At 38.8% G+C, this 26640-nt stretch overlaps 3 protein-coding genes across 3 annotated transcripts; 2 read left to right on the forward strand and 1 right to left on the reverse strand.

The window, feature by feature from the left end:
* The first annotated feature begins 3054 nt into the window (after window positions 1-3054).
* Window positions 3055-4379, forward strand: LOC119741906 (alpha-1B adrenergic receptor-like). Its single transcript, XM_038217849.1, has one exon. The coding sequence runs from the start codon at window positions 3183-3185 to the stop codon at window positions 4317-4319; it is 1137 nt and encodes a 378-aa protein (XP_038073777.1). The 5' UTR covers window positions 3055-3182; the 3' UTR covers window positions 4320-4379.
* Window positions 4380-8260: 3881 nt separating this feature from the next.
* Window positions 8261-17399, reverse strand: LOC119740849 (cyclic AMP-responsive element-binding protein 3-like protein 4). Its single transcript, XM_038216299.1, has 9 exons — window positions 17227-17399; window positions 16688-16903; window positions 15874-16192; window positions 14769-14896; window positions 13742-13831; window positions 12495-12670; window positions 11656-11740; window positions 10733-10832; window positions 8261-9085 (listed from the first exon to the last, which is right to left on the reverse strand). The coding sequence occupies exons 2-9, from the start codon at window positions 16814-16816 to the stop codon at window positions 8694-8696; spliced, it is 1419 nt and encodes a 472-aa protein (XP_038072227.1). The 5' UTR covers window positions 16817-16903; window positions 17227-17399; the 3' UTR covers window positions 8261-8693.
* Window positions 17400-17480: 81 nt separating this feature from the next.
* On the forward strand, window positions 17481-26588 carry LOC119740850 (ribosome biogenesis protein NSA2 homolog). Its single transcript, XM_038216300.1, has 9 exons — window positions 17481-17578; window positions 20221-20288; window positions 21011-21076; window positions 21266-21319; window positions 21578-21813; window positions 22726-22820; window positions 23469-23609; window positions 24494-24545; window positions 25129-26588. Exons 1-9 carry the CDS (start codon window positions 17576-17578, stop codon window positions 25194-25196), a joined length of 783 nt encoding a protein of 260 aa, XP_038072228.1. The 5' UTR covers window positions 17481-17575; the 3' UTR covers window positions 25197-26588.
* Window positions 26589-26640: the final 52 nt, after the last annotated feature.

Genomic DNA, 26640 nt, shown 5'->3' on the forward strand with positions numbered 1-26640 from the left:
CAGTGTTTGTACCCAAAGAATGGCGTCATTCGTTACAGCGCCCTCACTTGCTCAAAAATAATGGCCTGTTAACTCTCAAATATCTATCAATCTTTTCAAGCCTCACGAATATTAATGAGGTTCATATCCATTACGGTGTGCAGTAAACAATTGGATAAAAGCCTCCTTCACAAGTTGTTAATTAACAAATATCACACTTTTTGCCGGCTTCCATTGGTCGATACCGAGACCCACGCCATGTCAGGCCGAGTGACGCTAATGAATATGCTAATCTACCATACGTTATTGTGTTGCTTGGCCGAAATCGGTCAGCCGTAGCGCCTACGGCGCTTTGCTGAACAATGGCACATGGGTTGGGTCGGGAAAATAATATTTTGATCCTCTTCGAAATTTTTCCATGGAGATGGTTCAAGCTGTAACATTAGCGTTTGCAACAACAGATTAAACTGAAATTCGGTATATACTTAGATGATATAAGTATTCAACTACTCGTGCAATAACAACTTGGATACATTCCTAGAAATTTGGATAAATACATACATTTGGGGAAGTTTTCGAACGAGATCTTCCAGACTTGAAGGTCAGCTATGCCAGTAACCAGTATTAACGTTTCGGCATCGATTACGGCGATTTTTTCACTGACAAAGTGACATAAAGTTTAGAATTTCTTCTTCAATTAGAATGTAACATTTCAATCATACCGAAATATTTCCTGAGAAACACAACGTTCAAAAGGCCAGGTTTTGGGGGGCTAATGAATTTCAATGCTCTGTTACAAGTACGTAATCGGATTAGCTTTCCGTGACAACGACTGACGCTTTGCCTTCGCAGCCATATGGCTGGATAACATGTACATGTACTTCACTGACTGCGTACTGTACAAGCGCCCTCGGTGGTGTGCGGAGATCGAAAAGAAAGAAAATCACAATCAGTCACGCTCCAGCTAGCACGCCTAAATAATCCGGTCGGAAATAACTACATCAATATTTGGGGTAAATATCTAAAATTAATAAACCTTACAAGGAAGTTCACGTACAGAATGACACATAGTGTTATTCTTTGAGAGCCGTGAAATGAGACGCGATAGCTAAATGTCAACACGAATGCACCCAATTAAAAATGCAGTTTGAAAAGGGTCAACTTTTTTTTCAATTGTGGCATTCCTCTGCAGGCAAAATCACGATGGCACACATTGTTCATTATATTTTATTTCTAGGAAACTCTTTTTTACTGATTATTTTAAGATGAATCATTTTTTGAAGTTTGTATGAGATACACAGAACAGATATATCACCACACAAAAGTCCCAGTTTTTATGGCGTTAGTAAACAAACTCAGTGTCGACATCATCAAAAAACACTGCGCTATTTTCCCGATAATTACTTCCTCAAACGGCCGAATGGCCTAAATTTCGAAGGGGAAAGAACTAATAGCAGGTCAATAAAGTCTGCTAACGATTCGGCTCATAAAGAAAACACAAACATTGAACTTCCTCCATGCTTTCCAGTTTTTATTAGTTTCGATTTCGATTTAAATAAATTGTATATTTAGCTCTTTCAAGCATGATATTTTTTAACCTTAATTCCGTATTTTTTCCCGAAAACCATAAACGTCTGCAGGCTGAGTTTACTGGTCTGCAACCATTTTACGTGTATCCAAGATTACACACGTACGTTTCACAATTTACAGTTTCACAATATTTAATTTTAAGATTGAAGTAAGATACTATGAACTTGTTCCTAGTGTTTATACCCAGAAAATGGCGTCGTTCGTTGAATCAAAAATATTGCCGGTGAACTCTCAGCTCACTTATCATTACTTCACTCTTAATTCCTTCCGACTCGCAACGATTATGCAATAAACATAATGCGCATGTGTCAGTTGCTGACGAAATGGTTCTTGGACTTGACTTTCCTTTATATAAAAAAAAATACTTTGGAGCCATTAATCATGAAAAAGGGTACAATTAAATTTATCTAATCGATAAGAATAGGACTTGATTTAACACAATTTCACAACTTAAACTTTACTCACGTGATTATGTTCCACGCATGCGTATTAAGGTAAAAAGGGTCTGTGCTGCTATTTTGATACACAGACCTAATGCTGATATCTTTGGAAATCTGCGGTTATCTTGGGATTTTCAAATTGGATGAGTGGCCACGCTGCAACAGAGTGCGCAAATAATCGTGACGTCATTTGCAGAGGATTATATTAATTCCAACTGACAAACAAACCCATATAATTTTTAGCGAAATGCACTAGTTTGAATGGTGTTATTTTGATCGAATCAAAAGAAAATCACAATAATTCACGCTCCATTTAACACGCCAAAATATTCCGGTCGGAAAAAAACTACATCGATATTGGGGGGGGGGGGTGGGTCTAAAACTAACGAACCTTACAAGGAAGTTCACGCACAGAATAAAAATAGTGTTATTCTTTGCGAGCCGTGAAACGAGGCCCGGCAGTTAAATATCAACCTGAATGCGCACAATTGAAAAGTGAAGTTTGAAAAGGCCAAAAAAAAAAGTCTCCGGTTTCTGGTATGGAGCTTGCCCAAAAAGTGGTGCGGCGACGCGGCTTTTTTTTTTTTACCTGATTTTTTTGCTTCAAATGTCGGCTGATGACTACAAATGGTGCCCGACTAAACTTAGTGCAAATATATGGGAGTCCAGAGAGGCCACATAAAGCTTAGATCTCGACCATAACCCAATCTAAAAACACGTTAAAATTGTGCAGCAGCAGAATTCCAGTCAAACCAGTGAGTTTGGCGGTTTTGAGACATCATCTTGTATTGAAAAAAAACCTTTTTCATTTTGCCGACGCGCATGGCTGCGGCGACGCGCGCGCATACCAGAAACCGGAGACTTTTTGGGGGGCCGAAGGGTCAAGTTTTTTCGTGACATTCCTCTGCAGGCAAAATCAACTCACCGCTGTATACATAGAGTATGCAACATTATCGTACTGTTTACTGGCAAGCGGAAATAACGAGAAACACCGACTAGACTGGTGGTAGCCAGAATATACGTTCCTTTGAATGCAGAGACATGGATCCCCTCAAACCAGTTTTTGCCGGAAAAGCAATCATCAACTGAACCTTTCTTCATAATACTAGAGAGTCTGTCTAGAAAGACGACCGTCAAATCGCCGTTACAAATATAACAGCAAGTGTGCCAATCATGAACACCATGTCTACGGATTCGTTGTCATCAGATTTTGCGACATTTGACGCAGGAATAAGTATCACTTCAAATGTGACAACTGCGTCATTGATAGAGATCACGACACAAGGTGACGGTGACGGTCGTAACTTTCGCTTTGAAGACCCCGTACAGCGGATCATCATCGGTTGCGTCTACAGCCTCGTGGCAGTCGTTGGCTTCGCTGGGAACTTCATGGTCATCCTGGCTGTCATTCTGTCAAGGAAACTCCAAAGTCGCACCAATGCCTTTGTCGTCAACTTGGCCGTGGCTGACTTACTGACTTGCTGTACTATTCCGTTCACAGCAGTGGCTCTGTTTAGCTTGGGCGGATGGCCTTCTGAATTGCCTCTTCCATTATGTTCCTTCATGGGCGGTCTCTACTTTCTTAGTCTTGGAGCAAGTATCATGAACTTGGCAGCCATTGCCATCAATCGGTATGTCCTCATCACCAAGACGAGGTCTACCTACCGCTCCATCTACACACCTAAGAAGATTGCAGCTATGATGGTTTTTACATGGGTTTACCCAGCTCTGGTTTGCAGTTTACCCTTCGTCGGCGTCGGTTTGTTTGGATATTCGGAGAAATACAAGACCTGTAACCAAGACAACTCCTTGGAAACTAGCGATCTCTTAAGCCTCCTGGGCTCAGCCCTTGTATTCCCAATTCCTCTGATCGTCCTGGTGGTGTGCTACATCAAGATTTACCGCCACATCAAAGGCCATTTGACGAAGATGAGGAATAAAGGTGGAGATTTTGAGATGAGTGAGATGTCAAGCATCAGCGCCCCGAGTAGCACACAGCTCCAAAGGAATCGATCGGCCAGCTTCAGTAAGCGACAGGTGGAAATCACGAAGAACCTGTTCTACGTGGTCTGTGCCTTCGTTGCTTGCCTGGCTCCCTTCGCCATCGCCCTCATGATACCACCCAGCGATCCAGTCATTCCATGGACCGGGATGATCATCATCTTCAACAGCGCTATCAACCCGATCATCTACGGGGCCAAACACCCACACTTCAAGGAGGTGTTCCGTCACATGTTGCGGTGCCGGTACCACATGATCCCCGAACCTTCTGGATGCCTGATCTGTCTGCAAAAGATGAGATCTATTTGAAAAGTTTGTTTCTTCGATATACTAATCAGTTCAAACCTGAGAACATGGGCGTCGCCAGGATTTTTACTAGAGGGGGGCAAAGCACATTATTTCCTAACATCCTTGTTCTTTCTCTAGCATTATTCTCAATTTATCTTTTTTTCAAGGATGGGCGGGGGACATTTGCCCACCCCACCCCCATTGACACCCCTACGGATGCCCATGTTGTTAATGTGCATTAAATTAACAGCAATATGACTTCGAACCTCTTTTTGGGGGGAGGTCGTTTTTGTTTTTGTCTGCTTTTCCGGGGGGCGCCCCCCCCCCCCCTTTGCCCCATCCTGGCGACGCCCATGCCCGAGAATAATACCAAATTGTATAGTTACGGTGCTTATCCAAGAACATTACTCGGTATTTTTATTGTCTTAAATGTAATCGGTTAAAAACTTTAATCTTATATAAGAATTCAGATTTATAACACGATGGCAGACATTGTTCATTATATTTTATTGCTAGGAAACTCTTTTTTACTTATATTTTAAGATGAATCATTTTTTTGAGCTTGTTTGTATGAGATACACGGGACAGATATATCACCACACAAAAGTCCCAGTTTTTATGGCGTTAGTAAACAAACTCAGTTTCGACATCATCAACAAACTCGCGACATTTCCCCGATAATTACTTCCTCAAACGGCCGAAAGGCCTTAATTTCGAGGGGGAAAGAGCTAATTGCATGTCAATAAAGTCTGCTACCGATTCGGCTCATAAAGAAAACACAAACATTTAACTTCCTCCATGCTGTCCAGTTTTTATTAGTTTCTATTTCGATTGTATATGTATATAGCTCTTTCAATCATGATATTTTGTAACCTTTATTCTATATTTTGTCCCGAAAACCATCAACGTCTGCGCAGGCTGAGTTTACTGGTCTGCAGTCTGCAACCATAATTACGTGTATCCAAGATTATACACATACGTTTCACAAATTACAGTATTACAATATTTATTTTTGTGGATTGAAGTTACTTTGAATTTTCTTCCATGTTTATACGCAGAAATGGCGTCGTTCGTTACAGCACTCTTATTGAATAAAAAAAAATATTGCACGTTATATGTTAAATTTCAGTTTAATTTCCAAAGATAGCAGCATTATCATCCATTATGTATCAAACAGCACAGACCCTGTTTTTATGTGAATGGGGCTCACACAGTGTTTTAATTAACATTTTGCGCATGCACAATCCATACTTTCGTGTGTTCTCAATACGCAAAAACAATTGCAAGGCTCAGCGAAACTTTCCAAAGCCTTGGCCTACATCCCCACGATCTTGGAAAAAATTGTAATAATTTCGCAATAATCGCAATAATTTCACCCAAGATTCATGGCTCACGGTGATTCTTTTGTTTATAGAAAGGAAATTTAAGTCCGAGAACCATTTCCTTATCAACTGACGCATGTGCATTGTGTTTATTGCCTAATGTTGCAGAAAAAAATCGTGGCGAGTCGGAAGGAACTTGGGATGATGTAATGATAATATACTGGATCTTGGGATAACCAAATTTGATGAACGGCCAGGCCGCAACACGACGTCATTTTCACACCAGAGGACTATTTAATTCCAAAGAAACAAACAAACCCGTATAATTTGTAGCGAAATGCACGATGTGGTTTGTCTAGTTTGAATGATGTCATTTTGATCGAATCAAAAGAAAATCACAATAACTCACGCTCCAGCTAACACGCCTAAATATTCCGGTCGAAAAAAAACTTCGATAGGGGGAATCTAAAATTAATGAACCTTACAAGGAAGTTTAAGCAAGAAATGAAAATAGTGTGGTTTTTTTGGGGAGCCGTGAATTATAAACCCTGAATATGCACAACTGAAAAGTGCAGTTAGAAAACAATTGAACATTTTTTGAAAAAAAATCTAACTTTTGAGCCCCCCCAAGCCAAATCCTGTGTGCGCTACTGATTCTAAGCTTGTTTATATGAGATACACGGGAAAGATATTACCACACAAAAAGTCCCAGTTTTGATGATGGCGTTATAAAACAAATTAACTCAATTTCGACGTTACCAACAAACCTCGCGACTTTTCCTCCGATAATTACTTCCTCAAACGGCTGAAAGGCCGAATTTTCGAGGGGAAACCAGAGCGAATCGCATGTCAATAAAGTCTGCTCCGGATTTGGCTCATAAAGATAATACAAACATTTAATAACTTCCTCGATTAAAATAGGCCTACATTGTTTATTTCTTTCTTTCTTTAGTGATATTTTGTAACCTTTATTCTCTATATTTTGTCACGAATCATAATCTTCTGTGGTTTGGCTAAGGCTCATCTGCGTAAAACGAAGCAAAACACTGAAGGGAAATAATAAACTATCTTGCTGTTTACCAACCATTTTTATTTTAAAGCAACGCTAGGGAATAATATTAGCAAAATGGTCATGGTGGCGCTGTTGAAAACCAAGAAGGATATCTGTTTTAGCCGGGGGTGTTATTGCGTTTGAACGATCGATCTCTTGTTTTCAACATATGTGCCGTTTTCCTTAAAATAAAAATCCAATCTTAGATTGAAATAAACATGTTTTAAAGTTGTCACTGGGAAATTATTTTTACTATGAAAAACGTAGAAAAGGCCTCAGTTTGTATGCCCACTGTCCAGCTTACCCCTTCCAGTGGCGTAACTAGGGGGGGGGGGGCATGGGGAAGGCCCCCATGACTCCTTTTAAGAAATTGGGGAAGACAAAATTGAGCTTTCTATTGTTTTAAGCCAACCGAGTGCCCCCTCCAGAAAAATGCGGCCCACCGAGTCCCCCCAGCAATTTTGACCCCTCCCTTTAATATTTCCCTTTGCCATTTACCTTACAATCTTCCAAGGAATACCTAATACCCCAAAACAAAACACCTTATTTCAACATAAAAACTTTTTTTTCACAAACCGACATAATTCCATAAATTTGTTCAGCAGTAATGATATACTCTTTCTTTTATTTTAATATCAAGATATGTACAAACCTAAAACCACTTTCCCAATAATCCATGATTAAACATAAACTTCTTGAAGATTAATTATTATAAACGTTCTTCTTACCTCTACCTGCCTATGCTAAGCTTTGTACACATTTATTTTACAAAAATGTTCAACACTCTACAAATACGTAACAAAAATATTCACAACTGTTTGAAAATTAACACTAGCTGCTTCAAAGACTTAACATTTACGCTTTTGGAAATAGAACTGTCAAGAAATTATTTACATCAGTCTTTTAGACAACAGTGTCATCTTTATAATGTTTCTGGGATCTTTATAATGTTTCTGGGATGCTGTGACATTAAGCATAATTATTTGGCAAAGATTTCCGGTAAAATCATTTTCGTTCCCACGTACATCAATCCACGATTACATTAGATTTAAGTAGCTTCAGTATGCATATCATTTCATGTTCAATATGAAGATTTTATTTTCAAACGCGATTAACGCCATTTTGTTGCCTTAAGAATCTCACCCTCTCCTGGTTAAACAAAGTCAGTTTAGATGGCTATTTAGTTAAACACAATTTATGTACACAACAAAGCAAAAACTGTAGTTTACAAACAGCTGTTATACATATGTTCTATAAGGCCAAAAAAAAATAGTCGTTCTCTGGTCAGACCGAAGTTCCGGAATTGATGCGGCGACGCGGTTTTTGGGGTTTTTTTGGTGGCTTTTTTTTAATTCAAGCTTGAATTGTACAGACAAGGTGGGTACTATTTAGCTTTTTTGTGTCCTCATTATACATTGGTGTCCTCCATAATTTGCCTTGGTGCCCTATATTATTTGCCTTGGTGCAATTTCCCCATTCCTTGGTGCTCCTTGGTACAAAAATTTGAGGAGGTGCGGCAATAGAGGGTGCTGTTGTAGCTTCCGTGTTAATTTGAAGAAGAAAAAAAGGTTGACGCGCATGATTAAAATCGACGCGCGCGCTGACCAGAGACCGAGCATTTTTTTTTCATCACCATGCAACTTTTTCACTTTTTTTTTAAATGGATGTATCGCGTATTGGAAATAAACTCTTCATATATTCCAAGTAACAAGCATTTGCATATCCTAATGTTCAACATGTTCCAACGGTCGTGTTCTCTTACTGTATGTGTACAGAGACACACTGAGGCCAAAATTGTACATTCACTACTGCTTTGCTCATACCAATATGAATATTTTCGTTTTCAATATGAATATTGGTGAGTAAAATTTTGATGAAATTATGATCAGTTTCAGAAATAAAATTTGTCTCAAATACTGTACCTGCCTCTAATGACATCAATGAAAATAAATCAACTCAGAAAGATTGCAACTTCAACGGTTCATAAAAAAAATTGGTTCAAGAAAATTGAGTGTCAAATATTTACATTTCGTCTCCATGCGTGACAGTTTTTTTCGCTCGTTGTTGTTGAAATTTTGGGTTGTGGCTGGTATCCGTGCTTGACTGGTTGACGGTGCTGCCTTTCACCTCTGGAACGACAGCTGGCTTGTCAGCTGGGGCAACATCCTGAGAAATTTTGGAGGGTACTGCCTCATTGGCTGACTCAGCATCTGCCTCGACATTCAAATCTTTTCCTGCTTCCTGATTGGCTGGCTGGACCTCTTCTGGCATCTGATAGGACGGCTTGGCAAAGCGGCCCAATGCGATTGGTTGGTCTTCATCCAGTTGTTTCTCCTCCATGATACTAGGCTCTGTGCTCACGCTGTAAGGTCCTTCAGTTGGCATGTCGGTGTGCTTCAACGTTCTTGATTTCACTAAAAAAGAAAAAATGATTTAATTAAAGGGAATATACATCATTTGCTTTTGCTGTAATTTTCAGAAAAGGATGGAAATGGGGGGTTGGAAATATATAGCGAATATAGTTACACTGACTTTTTTTAGGTTTGGGGTTCGAAAATGCTATAAAAACCAAGAAAAACAATCATTTTCCTGTAGTCTGGTTCCCTGACTCCATATAAGAAGAAACAGAGCAGTTTACATACATTGGGGAATTGTAAGGTCAGGGAACCAGTCTAGCTGGCTTGTACCCGTTCATAGGTGTGTAATCGATTGCAAACAAGTGCGATGGTCAATTGGGGCCAGTATTTGAAAAAAGGCAGTTTTTTTCCAACGCTGGTCGGCCGACCAGCGTTGGAAATTGATACAAAAATACGACTTTTCTTGAAAATGACAGTATACCAGGTGCCATTATATTACAGGATGCTTTACACTGTCATTCACTAACAGTCCAGCAAGGTATTTCAAAATGATTTGGTAGTTTTATTTTTTGATGTTTGCAAATGTTGTATTTTCCCTTTAACTCTTACCCTGCATTACATTGGGCTTTTTTAAAAGGCAAAGAATAACTCAAGCTGTGGCTTCGACTAAAAGAAGCCATTGTTACAGATGATAGCCAGTCACTATTCTTTAAAAGTCCATAAAATGAATTTTTCTTAGGAACGTATTTTGTGCAACTTTCTGCTCCTCTTAAATGAAACTATTTGATATCCCTTTTTTGGTTAATAAAACTTGTTTGAAGTCATTCCCAATGATACTTGAGTGGTTAATTACAAAGTACCAAGGTAACAGGAACGGGAAAAATGTCACACATTTGATCTTAAAAAATGACCAATATAGCTTTTTTCAATTAAAGGGAAAATACAACATTTGCAAACATCAAAAAATAAAACTACCAAATCATTTTGAAATACCTTGTTGGACTGTTAGTGAATGACAGTGTAAAGCATCCTGTAAAATCATGGCACCTGGTATACTGTCATTTTCAAGAAAAGTGGTATTTTTGTATCAATTTCCAACGCTGATCGGCCGATCAGCGTTGGAAAAAACTGGCTTTTTTTCAAATACTGGCCCCAATTGACCATCACACTTGTTTACAATCAATTACACACCTATGAACGGGTACAAGCCAGCTAGACTGGTTCCCTGACCTTACAATTCCCCAATGTATGTAAACTGCTCTGTTTCTTCTTAAATGGAGTCAGGGAACCAGACTACAGGAAAATGATTGTTTTTCTTGGTTTTTATAGCACTTTTGAACCCAAAACCTCAAAAAAGTCAGTGTAACTATATTTGCTATATATTTCCAACCCCCCAATTCCATCCATTTCTGAAAATCACAGCAAAAGCAAATGATGTATATTCCCTTTAAACATACCCAGTGAACGGTTTCTTTGGCTGCGTCCAAATTACTTGGCTGCGGCTCGCGGTAACACACATGTCTATAGAAAGTGGCTGCATCCAAATTACTTGGCTATGGCTAGCGGTAACACACATGTCTATGGCAAGTGGCTGCAGCCATTCCATAGGCGCATTTGTACATTGCAAGTCGTAGCCAAGTAATATGGAGGCGGCCTTTGAACCAGGCAAAGCCGGTTACCGGCATATCAAGCACTACAACTTACCACCAGTTGGCTGGTATCCTGCAGGCATCTGGGCGTCTTTGGATCCGTTGAATGGGTTGAAGCTTGGAGCGATCAACAGAGCAAACGATAACAGCAGCACCTGTTTACAGCAAAAGAAAAAGTTATCGTTAGATTTCAAAAACTTGAAGTAGGACACTCAATTCAATCCACTGCTTTTTATGAATAATCTATTTTTTATAATGGAAAAAAGCTCATAACATGCTTACGTTCATGTGGCGAGCATTCTTAAAAAGCGTTGCTCATGCATTATGTCTAACTTGTAAACACACTTTGAGTTCAAGGGAAAATACAACATTTGCTTTTGCTGTGATTTTCAGAAATGGATGGATTTGGGGGGTTAGTATTTTATAGCAAATATTGTTTCACTGGCTTGTTTGAAGTTTTGTGTTCGGGGATGCTGGAAAATCCAAGAAAAACAATCATGTTCCTGTAGTCTGGTTCCCTGACCCCATTTAAGATGAAACGGAGCAATTTATAGACGTCAGGGAATTGTAAGGTCAGGGAACCAGTCTACCTGGCTTGTATCCATTCATAGTTGTGTAATCAATTGCAAACAAAATGCTGACTAACTAAATATGGTATTAATTGGGGGCAGTATTTGAGAAAAAAGCCAGTTTTTTCCAAAGCTGGTCGGCCAACATTTCTTGAAAATGACCCTGCACACCAGGTGCAATGAGTTTACAGGATGCTTTAGACTGTCATTCACTAACAGTCCAGTAAGATATTTCATAGTAATTTGGTAGTTTTGTTTCTGAATGTTTGCAAATGTTGTATATTCCCTTCAAAGGAGCACCAAATAAAATAACGTTTGACTCTGACAGAAAGTTGCCAGGTGATGTCGTTATTCAGTATTCAGTGAACTGTAGAGTTATCGGTGATTTGATCAGTAATTTGGTTCTCACCATAACGCAGGTGCTGGCATGCGCTGCTTTGGTCGTCGTCTTGCTGACTAGGGATTGTAGTTTCCTCAACTGCTCCATCAGAGACCTGGAAATGACACGGGAAGAGACACTAAAATACTGAAATCTGCTGAGGTTCTTGGTTCGAGATTCAAAAACCAAGACAAGAAATGGGTGTGTTCATTGGTCTAGGGTCATTTTGGTTACATTTTTAGCCACGGACCAAGGTTTTTTATTCTATTTGTTTAGCCACAGACCACGGATCTTGGTTCCAGGTTTAGCCATGGAAATGGTTATTTGTTCTAATTTAAGCCATAGACCATTGTTCTTGGTTACATTTTTAGCAAACAATTATGGTTCTTGGTTTCAGGTTTAGCCAAGAATGGTTCTTGATTCTATTCTTACTCATGAACCATGGTTCTTAGTTCTAGGTTAAACCATGGACCATGTTTCTTTTTTGAGTTCTACTCATGAATCATAGTTCTTGGTTCCAGGTTTAGCCATGAACCATGGTTCTTGGTTCCAGGTTAAGCCACGAACCATGGTTCTTAATTCAATTTTAAGTCACAGACCACAGTTCTTGGTGCCAACTTTTGTCAAGGGCTAGGGTTTTTTAGTTCCAGGTTAAGCCATGGAGACATGGACCATGGTTCTTGGTTCTGTCTTCAGTCATTAACCATGGTTCTTGGTCCAGGTTCAGTCACAGGCCAAGCTTCTTAAGACCAGGTTTAGCAATGAACCATGGTTCTTGGTTCCAGATTTAGCAATGAACTGTGGTTCTTGGTTCAAGATTTAGCCCCGAACCATGGTTCTTGGTTCCAGCTTTTATCAAGGGTACATACTTGTTCTCGTTCTCTATTTTGGCCATCTTCTTCTGCATCTCATGGTTCTGTTTAGTGCAGAGCTGGACGCGTTGCTCCAGCCCGTCCACATAGACCTTCTTGCGTTTCCGACTATCCATGGCTGAGATCTTATTGCGAATCTTGCGTCGGACTGTCTTGAGAGATCTCTCCTCTTCCTAAGTTGCCATAGAAATAATCCATTTGATTCATCAGTTTTGAGAACAAATTCAGAGTAAAATTTCTTGGTAAATTCTGTTCAAAATCAAAGTTAAATGCAAGAATGCCCAAAACTATTATTCAACAAAAATGAGTCTTTTTCATAATTTCAGCATTATGTAATGTCTGCGACAGAGCTTAAGTGAATAAACACAAACACTTAGCTCAATGAATAGTCCTAAAAATGTATTTTTCCAATCTTATAGAAATTGTACACCTGTCATCTAGTAATGATCAAGGAGATTACAGACTAGGAGTTTTGGATTATTTCTCTGAATCATTGATTAGAAATCATGGTTTAATTAGCTCCGTTATGGACATTACAGTTCCTTTCATAACGCTAGACTTGCCCTGGTCTTCCTAGTTTTGTACTATTCTCAAACAGCGGACATGAGTTGGGGATCAAACTCATTTTGTGCAAGAAACAAACGAAGTGTTTTCTTCCAAACGCGATATATCCATTTGGAAAAAAGTGAACAATTTGCACTTTAAAACTTTAAAAAGTAAAAAACAGCTGTTTCTAAACTTCACTTTTCGCTTTATTGTACTCTTACACTTGTGTCCTTAAGCAAGACACTTAACCATTATTGCTTCGTCCTTCGGATGGGATGTAAAGCCGTAGGTCTCGTGCATTGTGTAATGCATGTAAAAGAACCCAGTAACACTTATCGCTAAGAGAAAGGGTTTGCCCCGGTGTTTCTGACAGTGGCTGCTTAATGCGCCGCAGCACTTTGTTAACCTTATAAGTTACTACATAAAATGGGTCTCATATTTCAAATACTTTATTTACCTGTCTTTAAAATGAATTCATATTTATCAGCGCCTTGAGTACCTAATTGTTGGTAGATACGTGCGCTATATAAGACTCCGGAATATCATTATTAAATTGTCTTAAATTGTGTTAAAACTACATAACAACCATTGAAACTGACTTTTGGTAGCCAGGAGAGGGCGTGATTCTAAAAGATAACAACACGGCATTTATCGCGTTTTGAAAATAAACTCTTTGAATGTTGACGTCAGTTTGTTACCTTAGTCAGAGGCATATCGGTGGGTAGAGTGATGTTCATTTCTCCCAGTAGCCTCTTCTCCTCATCCGTTAGCCTTAGTTTGGGATAACTCTGAAGACACAAGAAAACAGAGAACAGAAAAGGATAAGACTCCTGTCTAATCCACACAATTCAATTTCAAATTGATAAAATGCAGTGACAAAGCTGTTAAAAAATTGCACTTTACATGTATGGAGGAGTGAGTTTTCAACGAGAAAACGGGGGAGGGAAACAATTGATTTTATGAAAAGATGATTGCTGAATAAAAATGATGTGGTATTTAATGCAGAAGAAATCCTTTAAATGCGTTGACTTAAATTAGCTTATTTTTTATATTCAACACACAAAATGGTGGATTTACATTTACTGTATTTCAGAAAGGAATTTAGCTAATTATAGCAAATTTTTTCGCTACAGCTGCTAAAAGGAGTCTTTAAAGGTATTATACAACATTTGCTTTTGCCGTCAGAAATGGACAGATTTGGGGGTTAGTAATTTGTATTGAAAATATTGTTACACTGCTATAGTTTTGTGTTCATAGACGCTAGAAAAACCACAAACAAAAATATTATGCTGTTCTTGTAGTCTGATTCTCTGACCCTCCTTCAGACGAAATGGAGCAATTTATAGACGTCAGGGCATTGTCAGGTCAGTGAACCAGACTAGCGGGCTTGCACCCAATCACGGATGTGTAACCAATTGCAAACAAAATGTGCACTAACTACATTTGGTGAATTGGGGGCAGTATTAGACAATAGTCAATTTTTTTAGAATGGCAGACCATTGTAACAAACGGATACAAAAATTCCACTTTTCTTGGGAATGACAGCGTACCAGGTGCCATGATTTCACAGGATGCTTGAGACTTTTATTCACTTATGGTCAAGCGAGGTCTTTCATAACAATTTGGTAGTTTTGTTTTTTAATGTTTGCAAATGTTGAACATAACCTTTAAATAACGAGTATTAATTATCAAATATTGATTATCGACTATTGACCACTGACATACCGAGTCTGTCGTTGAGATGATTCTGGTCGTTGTTGTGGCGCTCATCGTTTTGACATCTTGTACTGTCATGGGTAGAGTAGAGCTCTTAGACTCGTCTGATGTCAGCTCAAGATCCCAATCAAATCCAGCTGTTAAATAACGAGAAACAAACAAACAAGTCTCGTTATAATGGTCACTGTCACATTTGAATGAGTCATTTCCACAAATTAAAATATTTGGCGGCACAGGAGGAAGAGTACATGCAAATTTTTGTTAACTGAGAAAACAAAGAAAATGAAATAATTGTTTATTTCTGCTTAAAAATTTTTAAAAGTTTAATAATATATTTATTGATAAAGCATGACAAATATTTGTAATCCTTATTTTTTTTTTATACAATTACTACTTTTTAATTTAAATTGTACACGTACAAATTTCAATTTCTAATTAAATGAGCAATTAATGACATGTTAATAAGCAAACGTTTCAACATGAGAAAAGACAATTTTAGGAGTTCATTTTTTTCATTGAATTGTATATTCCTTCAACACGTCATGTGACTAGATACAGCCATCTGGTGGATATGTTTATTGCCTGCCTGGTTTTTCCATATAATTTGCATAATTTTGCCATGGTACATGTACTACATTTAGTGGTATTATGTTACGACTGGGACAATCAATAAAATGCACATCTGTACTGTCTAGTGTTTATTCTGAACACAAAAAGGCGAAGATGTTTGCGCAAACCATACTTTGCCATTATAATATGATTAATTCACTCCTGAAAGGCTTCTATTTTTTTACTATCCCTACAAAAAACCATAATATTTGTAAATGTCGTGCTACAAAAACCTTTTTTTTTGGAAAATTGTCTTCTGAGTAACATTCTCTAATGAACAAACCAGTTAATATGAACTTCTTTTTACATATTTTTTGTTCTTTTTATTAAAATCTTTTTGATGGATATTTTAAGTTTATATGACAATGATTAAAAATAATGAATTTGGAATGTCATAAATTGCTTATTGGTGGCTGAATTTGAATATTAAACTGATACTTAGAGAAAATAACAGAAAAAGGAGTTAACTATGAAGAAACGTTTTTTATTTTAACTTCACACATACCTGACTCGATTAAATCCGACTTATCAATGGTCGTCTGTTCCATGAGCATCTCATCTGAGCCAATCAGATAACTGGACATATCCGCACAGTCCATTATCACCTCTTCCAATTCGTCGATTCGCGATGGGCTGTCGCCCGATTGGCTATCGCTCTGATACTGTGGGGAGTTGATGCCGTCAGAGATACCACTGTCGCTTTGTTCTGGGGAGGCGACAGGATTGTCGTAGGAGGTCTGGGAGATGGACGTCAGGTCAAAATCCTCGTTGAGAAGATTGGAGAAGATGTCATCGGTCACGGCTGGGAAATTTTTGTCGTAGAGCTGCAAGGATACAAATTAAAAGTGAAATTACTTTTAGAAAAGTACTGGAAAAAAATAGTTGTTTTTATTTTTTTAATAAAAATAATGTCATTTCAACAGCAACTTGACTCTTAAGTGAAACAATTCATTGTCAACTTGGGTGCTTTAAACTCAACATTTTCTGTTTTTTTAACTCAGAGTAAATCTAAATAGGGAAAGGTCAACACACAATTGGAAACAATGTCGCTCAAAACAATGGATATACAATTCCTAAAAAGTATAACTTACCCGTTATTTTGGGTATAAAGTTTTGAAACAAATTTCCTTTTTGTTTAGATCACTTGATCAGTTGACACCACAGTACTAATGGCAAGTAAAGTATAAAGCAGAATAACGACAACATTACAGCTTTGAAATAACTTAATATTAACCAATCATTTAATAATTCAGTAATAAGTTAATAAATCAATAGATTTCCATCTGACCAAATAGAATTAGGTATCAATCGATTCTTACCAAAGGTTCGTCTGTATTGTGGAATGTGACACCTGATGAGAGGATGCCATCATTCTCATTGAAGAGAAGATCAAGATCTTCTGATGCCGACAGGGTTCTCCCTGTAAGATTCTCAATCTCCACCGACATCTTGCGTTGCAGTGTGTGACCGTCGTAAGGCGTGTTGCTTCAACTTCAATTTCAACTTCAAGAAAACTAGATGTAGAATGACTGATGCTGTTTTTGAGAAAGAAGCATTCAAATAATTATGTGAATACAACTTGTCACATTTCTGACATGTCTGAGGAGGCTTCAACTTCACAAAGATAAATTCAAGTAACACAGAAAACACGATTTTAAAAGGCCTTTTTCTGCTGGTATTTTTTTCTCTTCGGTTATTTACATTCATGGATTTCTTAACAAGATGATGCAATGCGTGGATGGCGGATTTAGAACATGTTTTGTTAAAATGAAAACTGTGGAAAAAGTAGCCTAATTCGTTAAGAAATTCACCATGTTTGCATGTCCAAATTTGAAATACATTTACATCAGCATCTTACCCTGCTTGTGATTATGCCAGGATTACTTCTGAAATGTGACACACACCTTGAAACATAAGCGAAAATCTTCACCGATAACTTAACTTGCCAACACACACAATCTTTGTACTTCGCCTCCGCTTGTTGCTATTTTGGGATCATGAATCATGTTTACGTCCAACACGGCAGGGATGACGTGGCCGAGCAATATAGCGCCCCCAAGGGGTCTATTCGCGCTTAATTGATTGGAATGGCACATTCTCACCAAGTGAGGGCGACATCATTGTTGAGTGATCGTTCGTCGCCCTCGTGTCGAGGAGAGACGCCGTTTCATATTATTGTGAAAGCATAGCAAGCAAATTCCTCAAATATGGTAGGTTATTTTAAAGATAAAATTGATCATTATTACGAATATGATATGTTCATTGGGTGTTTTATAATTCTTTGCATGAGGTCATTCATGTTTGAAGATATTGCACGATTTTGACTGTTCCACCATGTCCATGGAGAAATCCACAGACCAGTTTCATGTTTTCGCCCCCAAAATCAGACAGGATACATGTAACAATACATTGACAAATCGCCCCCTGTAATGGAACGCTGATGTGCATCAAGATTTCAAGTTTTCAAAGGAAAAATGTTGCACCCTGATGCCACTTTTTTCGTCATATATGATCTCAATGAGGATTTTTATTGGTAATCCTTACTTTTAGGACACCTCTATTTTTTACGAGTTTTGTTCAAAACTGACTTTTGCAGATGACTGTCCAGTACCAAAGTGACTTTTGCAGGCTAAAGCAATCTTTTTTCTTCATATAAACCCATGTTTGTTGTAATTTTGAAAGCACTTTTAAAGAAAATGTGACTTTCCTACCACTGCCTACCTTTTTTCGCAGTCAGACGTGCATGTTGTAGTTCTCACAGCACAGTGAAAGCCCTACACAATGAAAGCTCGATGCTGTTTGGCTGCTAAAAAAAATAAATAAGAAGTTTATTTTTTATCAGCCAATCAGCATCAAGCTTTCATCGCATCGAGTTTTCACGTTTGCCATCTTGGTTTTTGAGTCTGTTTTCTGGTTGTCATCGTCGTCTTTTACCCCTGAATTTCCCTCATAAATCAAAGCCCTGCCCTCTTTCCACAAAATTAAACCTGCTGATATTCAAGAAGGTGTCATTGCCAATTGTTTAGATGTGCTAAGAAATATCAGAATGTCACTTTTGAGTGTCATTTAGTCGACTGTTTTTGCGAGTCTTTCCCTTCCTATATACGAACGGGGTCCTAAAAGTAAGGATTACCTTTTTATTGTAAAAATGACATAAATCTGGGACTGAGAAACATTTCCAATTTTGTTAGAAAATAGGCCCTAGGCCTAGGCCTACTTTGTCTTTGAAAATGCACTCGACTCTCCATAGACATGACAGATTTCGTAAAAAAACGTTTACACTAAACGTTTACAAAATTAAACGCAAAGTCACATCCTTATTATTTATGGGCTACACAATTGAAACCTGGCATGCCTGGCAACAAAGATGGGTAATGCAATTCAGCCTGAGCAAATGCACCGTTATCAGAATGACCAGCCCAAGACGCAAGCCAAAAGTCTATGACTACTCCTTATTTGGCCACATACTTGACCCAGTCCATTAAACCCATACCTTGGCGTCAAGATTTCTCGCACATTGTCATGGAACCTTCACATTGACAATACTGTGAAGAAGGCAAACTCCGTCATGGGCCTAGTGAAGAGGAATCTCTATGCAGCACCCAAAGAAAGCAAAATTCTGGCATATCAATCCATTGTAAGACCAACACTAGAGTACGCAGCTACCATATGGGACCCTTACACACAGAAAAATGTAACCAAACTTGAAAAAGTGCAGCGCTGAGCAGCCAGATGTTTACAGTGACTATAACAGGCATAGCAGTGTGACATCGATGCTTGATGAAATGCAATGGCAAACTCTCCAAAACAGGAGGAAAGTAGCCAGACTCACCAACTTCTTCAAGATCAGAAATGGTGAGCTATGTGTTACTGCGGCAGACAGGTGATTGACACCAACAACTATATAGAGCACTCGCTTACATTCAGCAAGATACAAGCATCTAACTCAAGAACTGAGATATATACAAGAACTCATTTTTCCCAAAAACAATCGTCGACTGGAATGCTCTGCTCCCCGCTGTCATCGAAGCACCTTCTACGCCATCCTTCAAAGAAAGACTTAAAAGGCACATGAGCCAGCACGTCTAAGAACTGACACTAACCCCCATTGGCCTGATACTCCAGAGGAGGCATTGCCAAATAATCATCCAGATCCAGTCGAAGTAGGCCTACCACCTACTGATACTACATGTAACTCATCATTAGGCAAGATTTTTTTGGGACACGAAGTTCACTATAGTGCCAGCACAGCAGTGATGGAAGTGGAAGAGGAAGACAGGGCCACAAGAGGGCGATATTTGCCCCTGAAAAATAAATCCTCTAAAGCCTAGGACAACAATAAGCTGATAATAACGTGGCATCATCAAGTGAATGGGAAGGAGAGAAAAACTCTTCAAGTTCAAAGTCTCTGCAGCTGTGTGGCTACGGAGTGGTCATGAGTGGAAGAGGGGGCCACAAATAGCCACGAGGAGTGAATTGGGATAGTTAAAAAATGTTAATAAGTCCAATGCCTATACCCTGGGTCCACTATGTGGCTACGCAGATACAGAGTGAGAGTGGTGGAAGGTTAATTGAGGGCAGTTGACCATGACGACGATTTTGTAGCCAGCTGGTTACATGAGGTGCGCGGTATTCTGCTATTGTACCTATGACTATACCTGGACCTGCACAATTTTGATGGTTTTTAAATCTTTACCTATTTTTTCCCCTTCTTAATTATTCCCCCACAAACCAGGCAATGCTTTGGCCTACCTGATTCATTTCTTCATAGCAGCAGGGTTACAATTCTCAGTTTGACTTGACCCGATTCTTCATTTTAAATTTTTTTTTTACTTGCTTGCTTCCTACACAGCCTCAGAATGAGTATATGGAACTCCACCGGAAGCGGTACGGCTACCGGTTGGACTACCATGAGAGAAAGTAAGTAATAGTATCTAACATTAATCTTCACTCCCCTTACGGCCCGCATCTCCATTCATATCTGGGACGAGTTCCGGACAAGTTGCGGTCATTGTATCGGGTATAAGTTGCATGCCGTGTTGGGACCTCTTGAAGGGTATAAGTTGCAGGATTCTTAACAACTTCCCCACAATCTTCCCGCAATGAAGTTATCAGTATTGGCGAGTCAAGCAGTTGCTAATGAAAATGTCCTCCGGAACATGTCCGGGACAAATGCAGAGCTTCTTCCGGACGGAGTGAATATTTCTACCTGCAACTTGTCTGGAACTCATCCCAGATATGAATTGAGAAGGGCCCTTAAGTAGCTAAATCCAACAGCAAGTTTTGCAGTGAATTGATGGATTCAGGGGTGTATGGTCCAACCACCATCATAGAATTGAGCTCGGCATTACAGATTTACAAACAAAATGAACATGGATTTGGTGGATTCATGAAAAAATTCGGCAAAAGCTCAATGGAGTTCAAGTTTGATGTGGCATTAACTGCTGTGTACATAATTTAATGATAAATACGATGTTATGGAAAATCTTTCACTGTGAAGAGTTTGAAACTCGAGACGTACACCTACAAACCAATTGAGTTTACAGCAAACATCGGAAACAGGCAAACGATTATTAAAACCTTTAAGCATTTATTGGTTATTTTCGGTTAAGATAATTCTTGGATTTCGATTTTATTTTCAGACGGAAGAAGGAGGCTCGAGAACCTCACGAGAGAGCCAAGAAAGCCAAGATGCTGACTGGTATCAAGTAAGTATTTTCCCTTCCCAGAACTTATTAACACTGAAATTTATCCTTTAAGTTATCAATATTTAATTTCAGAACTTGGTAGAGATGGGTTTTTTATATTTGGTAGAACTGTTTTCTTTCTAGCTGGCGAGATTTTTACGAATTGTCTGTGTGTTTGTCATTGAATTACCACATTTTTCTCCCTTTCAGGGCCAAGTTATACAACAAGAAGAGACATGCAGAAAAGATACAGATGAAGAAGACGTAAGTTGATTATAGAGGGCGCTTTTATTATATTAATAGAGTTTGCGTGCTTGCCTTACCATTTTTGTTTAGTAGATAACGACCGCATGCTGTTTCAAAAGGGCTTTAGAATTTTTTAGGTTGTGCATTTTACAGTATTTTATACCCACATTTGAAGATTCAACAAAGATACCAATTGGGAATCCCAATTTTTGAAGAAAAAAAAGTTTTTCTTAAAGTATTTCTTGACAAAAACGATGATTCTGTTGGCTCTGGCAGTATCAAAATGCACGAAGAGAAACTCAACAAGAAGCGTAAGACGGACGAGGTGCCAGAGGGCGCTGTTCCCGCGTACCTGCTGGATCGCGAGGGCCAATCACGAGCCAAGGTCCTCTCCAACATGGTCAAACAGAAGAGGAAAGAGAAGGCCGGCAAGTGGGACGTCCCCATCCCCAAGGTACGAGGCGTGTCCGAGCAGGAAGTCTTCAAAGTGCTCAAGACGGGCAAGAGGAAAGGTGAGGATATGTATGGGAGATTCTTTAGAACTTTGATGTTTTATTTCTGAAAAGATTAGTCCAATATTTCCATCGATCCATTTGAAGCTGGTGCGTAAAATCACCATGTGTTGTACTTCAAAATCTTGAGTAACAAAACATTTTAATAGGAAAACACAAACTTGTTCAACACTAACCCTCCAGGGTATTCTGGCTAGAAACCCTGCTAAAAATGATAATAATAGTGGGTATTTATAAAGTGCACGGATCCACCAGGATTGGTGCTCAAGGCGCTACATCATTATTACCCCTGCTCAATGGGCCCATGAAACATTCCAAATACCATCTCAGCTCCCTGGGGAGTATACAGCTCGATGCAGCCTGTTAGGCGCAAGGAAGCTAATTCAAACACAATAACCATCTCTGCCCTCATAGGTACCCATTTACTCCTGGGTGGAGATAAAGCAATGAGTGACAAAGTGCCTTGCCCAAGGGCACACGCACCATGACCCCAGGCTGGACTCGAACCCACAACCTTGCAGCTTTACCCGCAGACCACGAATCCAATGCCCTTAACCACGAGGCCACAGCACTCCACAGTGCAGCAACATGCAACATTTGTCAAAATGACAAGCCTGCCCAGTGCAGCAAGATCCATCAGGTCAAAAATCCCAAGGCCAAACTGCCTCAGAGTCTGTGGTCACCGAATGCAGCAGGATACAGCTCTGGCACTGTGCAATGAGACTAGCTCTTGATTGTTTCAGAATTGGCCATTTATGCACTGGCGTTGATGGCTCAATGCAGCAAGGTCCCTCAGACGTTTACATCTGATGCTCTGTGTTGCGTCTGGCAGGGTTAGGGCTAAGAAATGAATGGAAATTAAAATAAGAACTAATATATTTCAATCTATTGTATTTATTTTGTGTTTTCAAGGTAAAGCGTGGAAGCGGATGGTCACCAAAGTTTGTTACGTTGGCGAGGGATTCACAAGAAAGCCGCCCAAATATGAGCGCTTCATCCGACCAATGGTAAAGCGCTTTTTTTTAATATTAGAAAATAATTCTTGACAAATAAACATTTCTGTTGGAGTTGTTGTGATAGGCAGGGTTAAATGAGACGTTACCTTAATTTTGTTTGATTCAGCAAGATACATGTTGAATGACGTATAGGATCATTTTTTTTTTTTTTTTTTTGCATTTTGTTCGTTTCCAATAATCACACCACCCAAAATCCAAAGTAGATTGTTCAAAACCTAACCTGTTGAAGTTTCAGCTCAGGTATATTACACTTTACGATAGTGAAGAAAAATGCACAATCTTTTCATCACAAAACATGATTTTGTCGATAGCAATTTTATTCCAAAAATTAGTCAATTGACTGATCGTTGGAAATCAACTACATTTCTTGATTTCTTCAAAATGACATCAAGACAAACAATAATTTCACAGGGTATTCAGTACCAGTACGAACTTTGATCAAATAAGCTTTTTGATAATAATTTGGTAGGTTACTTTTGGGATCCTGTATGCCTTTAACTACGGTAATATAATATAACCTGCATACTTTGCTGCCATTTTTAATTACGATCTAATACTGTGAAGTGTTTTTGTGCATACGAATGCTGTCGGAAGATTTTGATCATATTAACACACAACATAATTTTGTTTTCTCTGAAGGGTCTACGTTTCAAGAAGGCTCACGTTACGCATCCGGAACTGAAAGCAACGTTCTACCTTCCCATTATTGGAGTTAAGAAAAACCCAAACTCACCTCTGTACACACAACTAGGGGTCATCACCAAGGGAACCATTGTAGAGGTGAGAGGTCATATCAGAAAGTAATGGGACGTTGTCAGGAAATGTTCAATGTTTGGGAAAGTCCATTATTTCCTCTAGAATTGTTAAAGTTTTCAATTTTTTGAATTCCATACTTTTTTAAGAAGTGCTTTCTTAAAAATACAGTCCACCATCTGTAATTTGTGCATTTTGTTCGTTTGAAGCAACAAACGTGCTCAAAATCTAAAGAAGGGTGTTGAACAACTAACCTGATGAACTTCAGCTCAGTGAATGCTGCATATTCCGAGAACACAATATTCTAGGATCTTGATTTCAAATCAAAAGTTGCTGAATCATGTTTTGAATTGGGTCTGAATTCAGCGTTCGAGATACGTTCTCCTTGAGCCGATTGCAGCTACGCGATGTCGCACACTGATCTGACGAATTATAGCAACCACGCGCACGTTTGCGTCATGTCAACGCTTGCGCGCACTTTGCCGATAACAAAAAACAAACTACAGTGTATTAACAGAAATTTCTAATGGTGCGTCTTTAGACTCACCGTTGGAAAGGCCTTCTTTCATTGATTTCTTCAAAATGACAGCTTGCCAGAAAGAATAATTTCACAGGGAGTTTAGTCCCCTTACTATCTTTCAACCAAGTATGATTTTCAACAATAATTACGTCAGTTACTTTTTGGATAGCTACAAATGATGGACTGTAGCTTTAAAGGGCACTTATTTATTGAAGTAATTATCCACATAGAGATGATGTTGCCCTTTCTGATTTGGGGTTTTTAAATATGGATAGACCTTTTGTTTCTGACGTCATATCTGAGGACAGATCTTGTTCCTCTTTGATACGCACGAGTAGAGTTTGCATTTTGCTGAATCTTGCATTACTCAACTTTCTTTTTATTTTGGCAGGTCAATGTGAGTGAACTAGGTCTGGTTACACAAGGAGGCAAGGTGGTTTGGGGTGAGTCTAGTCACAAGTTCTCTCATGTAATGCTTTAGTGTTGAAGTGCTTTTAAGGACATACTTGGGGTGTTGCAAACCCTTTTTCCCTTATGTTTCTGATTTTAATTCCTGGTCTCTTATAAATGCGAGGTCTACTTTTTCCCCGGTAAATTCTGGATGCACTCCTTCATGCCTTTGCCACCTAAACTACCTACCCAACAAATGAGAACAGTTTGAAGTCATTTTTAAAGACACCTGAGTGGCAAAATAAAACGTTCAGAGGTTACAGGGACAGGATAAATGTCGCACTTTGGACCCAAAATGTATAGAATGACCCATCTATATTTTTCCATTTCTGCAAAAAACTTCCAAGACTAGTTCAATATAGGGTTTCCCCTTCACCGACGTAATTTCAAAAAAAACTGTAAACCCAGTGTTTATTAATCTATACATTGGTGGTGTCAAGACCAACTTATTTTTCACTAATACACAGTTGTAAATTTTCCTTTTTGACTGGTATTTCCAGCTTTAGTATTTGCTGGACAAGCTCCCTTTAGACAGTTTGTCTAATATATTTTTTCCCCGTTTCATCTGACATACAGGTAAATACGCACAAGTAACAAACAACCCAGAGAATGACGGCTGCATCAATGCTGTCTTACTAGTATAAACAGATCCCAGAGACTGACTGTAGCATGTTCAGATTGGACAATGGACTCTGTGCATGGACTCACGAGGGCGCCCTCCAGGGCGAAGCGAGAACCCTGGAGCACACTACCAATCTCAGATCTTGCAAATGGCGTAACATGTACATAAGCCAGTACTTCTGACAAACTTAGTTGGTTTGTATTATTGCCAATGTCTGGAGTGAGATTGCGGAAATACGAAAAAAATCTGCGAGATAATCTGCAGAGAGTTCGAGGGTCGCCAAGGGTCCTGGAGCAACGTAGGGTCTATGATATATGCAGGCATGCAACTTTTCCTCGGATCCGCTGATTTCCTCGTTTTTTTTATTTCTCATGAATGCCATTACAAATTGAAAAACACTGTACAAAGTCTTGTGTGGTTTGGAGTTTCCTCGGTTTTTTTCTACATTCCCAGTTGCATGCCTGTATGTGTTTGTATTTGCCTACAGGCATCCCTTAAAATACCAATTTTTTTTGTTTTGTATAAATCTTTAACGGTAAAAACACCTTTACATAGAACCTCAGGCATTCTAGATTTCAAAAGGGATTTGTATTACAAATTCTGAAATTAGGAAAGATTCCGAGAAAAAATCTTGAATCAGGAAAAATCCTGACAAATCTTATACCTGCAGTATTTTTGTCTCGGGAAAGCTAATGTACTGCAGAATATAAATTTTTGAAGAGCCCTTATTCAAGTCAAATTTGCAGTCACCATTATCAAGCGACTTTTTTTTAACTTTGCTTTGGTCGTCTATGGATGTTCTCCCATTTGGATGTTATGATATCCAAGATTGGAAAGAATTCCATACCTGGACATCACTTGACACCCTGTGCACAAACCCTATGAGACTGGTCTGAAAAACTCAAAGTGCTTTCTCAATATTTTCCCAAATAAATTTGACTTTTTAGGACATGTTATTGCTTTCTGAAAAATTAGTGATGTCCATGTGTGGAATTCTTTCCCCAAGATTTCTTCATCAATGATGGGTTGATTCTGAAGACAAATTTGGTTGATTCCATGAGGCAGAGGACTTGTAATAAACATGTATAGCCTGTGATTGATAGAACTCTATGATGGTGATCTAATCTAGGGATGTAGTCGAATCCATCACAAGTCCAGTCACAAGTAAATCACAAGTCTAATTGCAAGAAACAGTGGATGAACAACAAGGAATGCCTTTTTCAAAGCTCTTTTGAATAGCTTGTGATTTGAAGTTGGACTGGAGGACTTGTGATGGACTTGTGGTGGACTTGACATCATCCCTTATCTAAACCACAAAGCATACACCAGGGAAGCCCAGTATTCAAATTCAGACACAAAATCCACATTTTTGTTTAATTTAAAGCAAACTGAACTCTAAAATATCAGGCATCTTTTTCCTTGGCCAAATTCTAGGGACAATTTACATTTTTAAGGTAATATCATAC

Source organism: Patiria miniata, unplaced genomic scaffold (genome assembly GCF_015706575.1).
Source record: "Patiria miniata isolate m_02_andy unplaced genomic scaffold, ASM1570657v1 HiC_scaffold_5, whole genome shotgun sequence".
In the NCBI taxonomy this organism is placed as follows: domain Eukaryota; kingdom Metazoa; phylum Echinodermata; class Asteroidea; order Valvatida; family Asterinidae; genus Patiria; species Patiria miniata.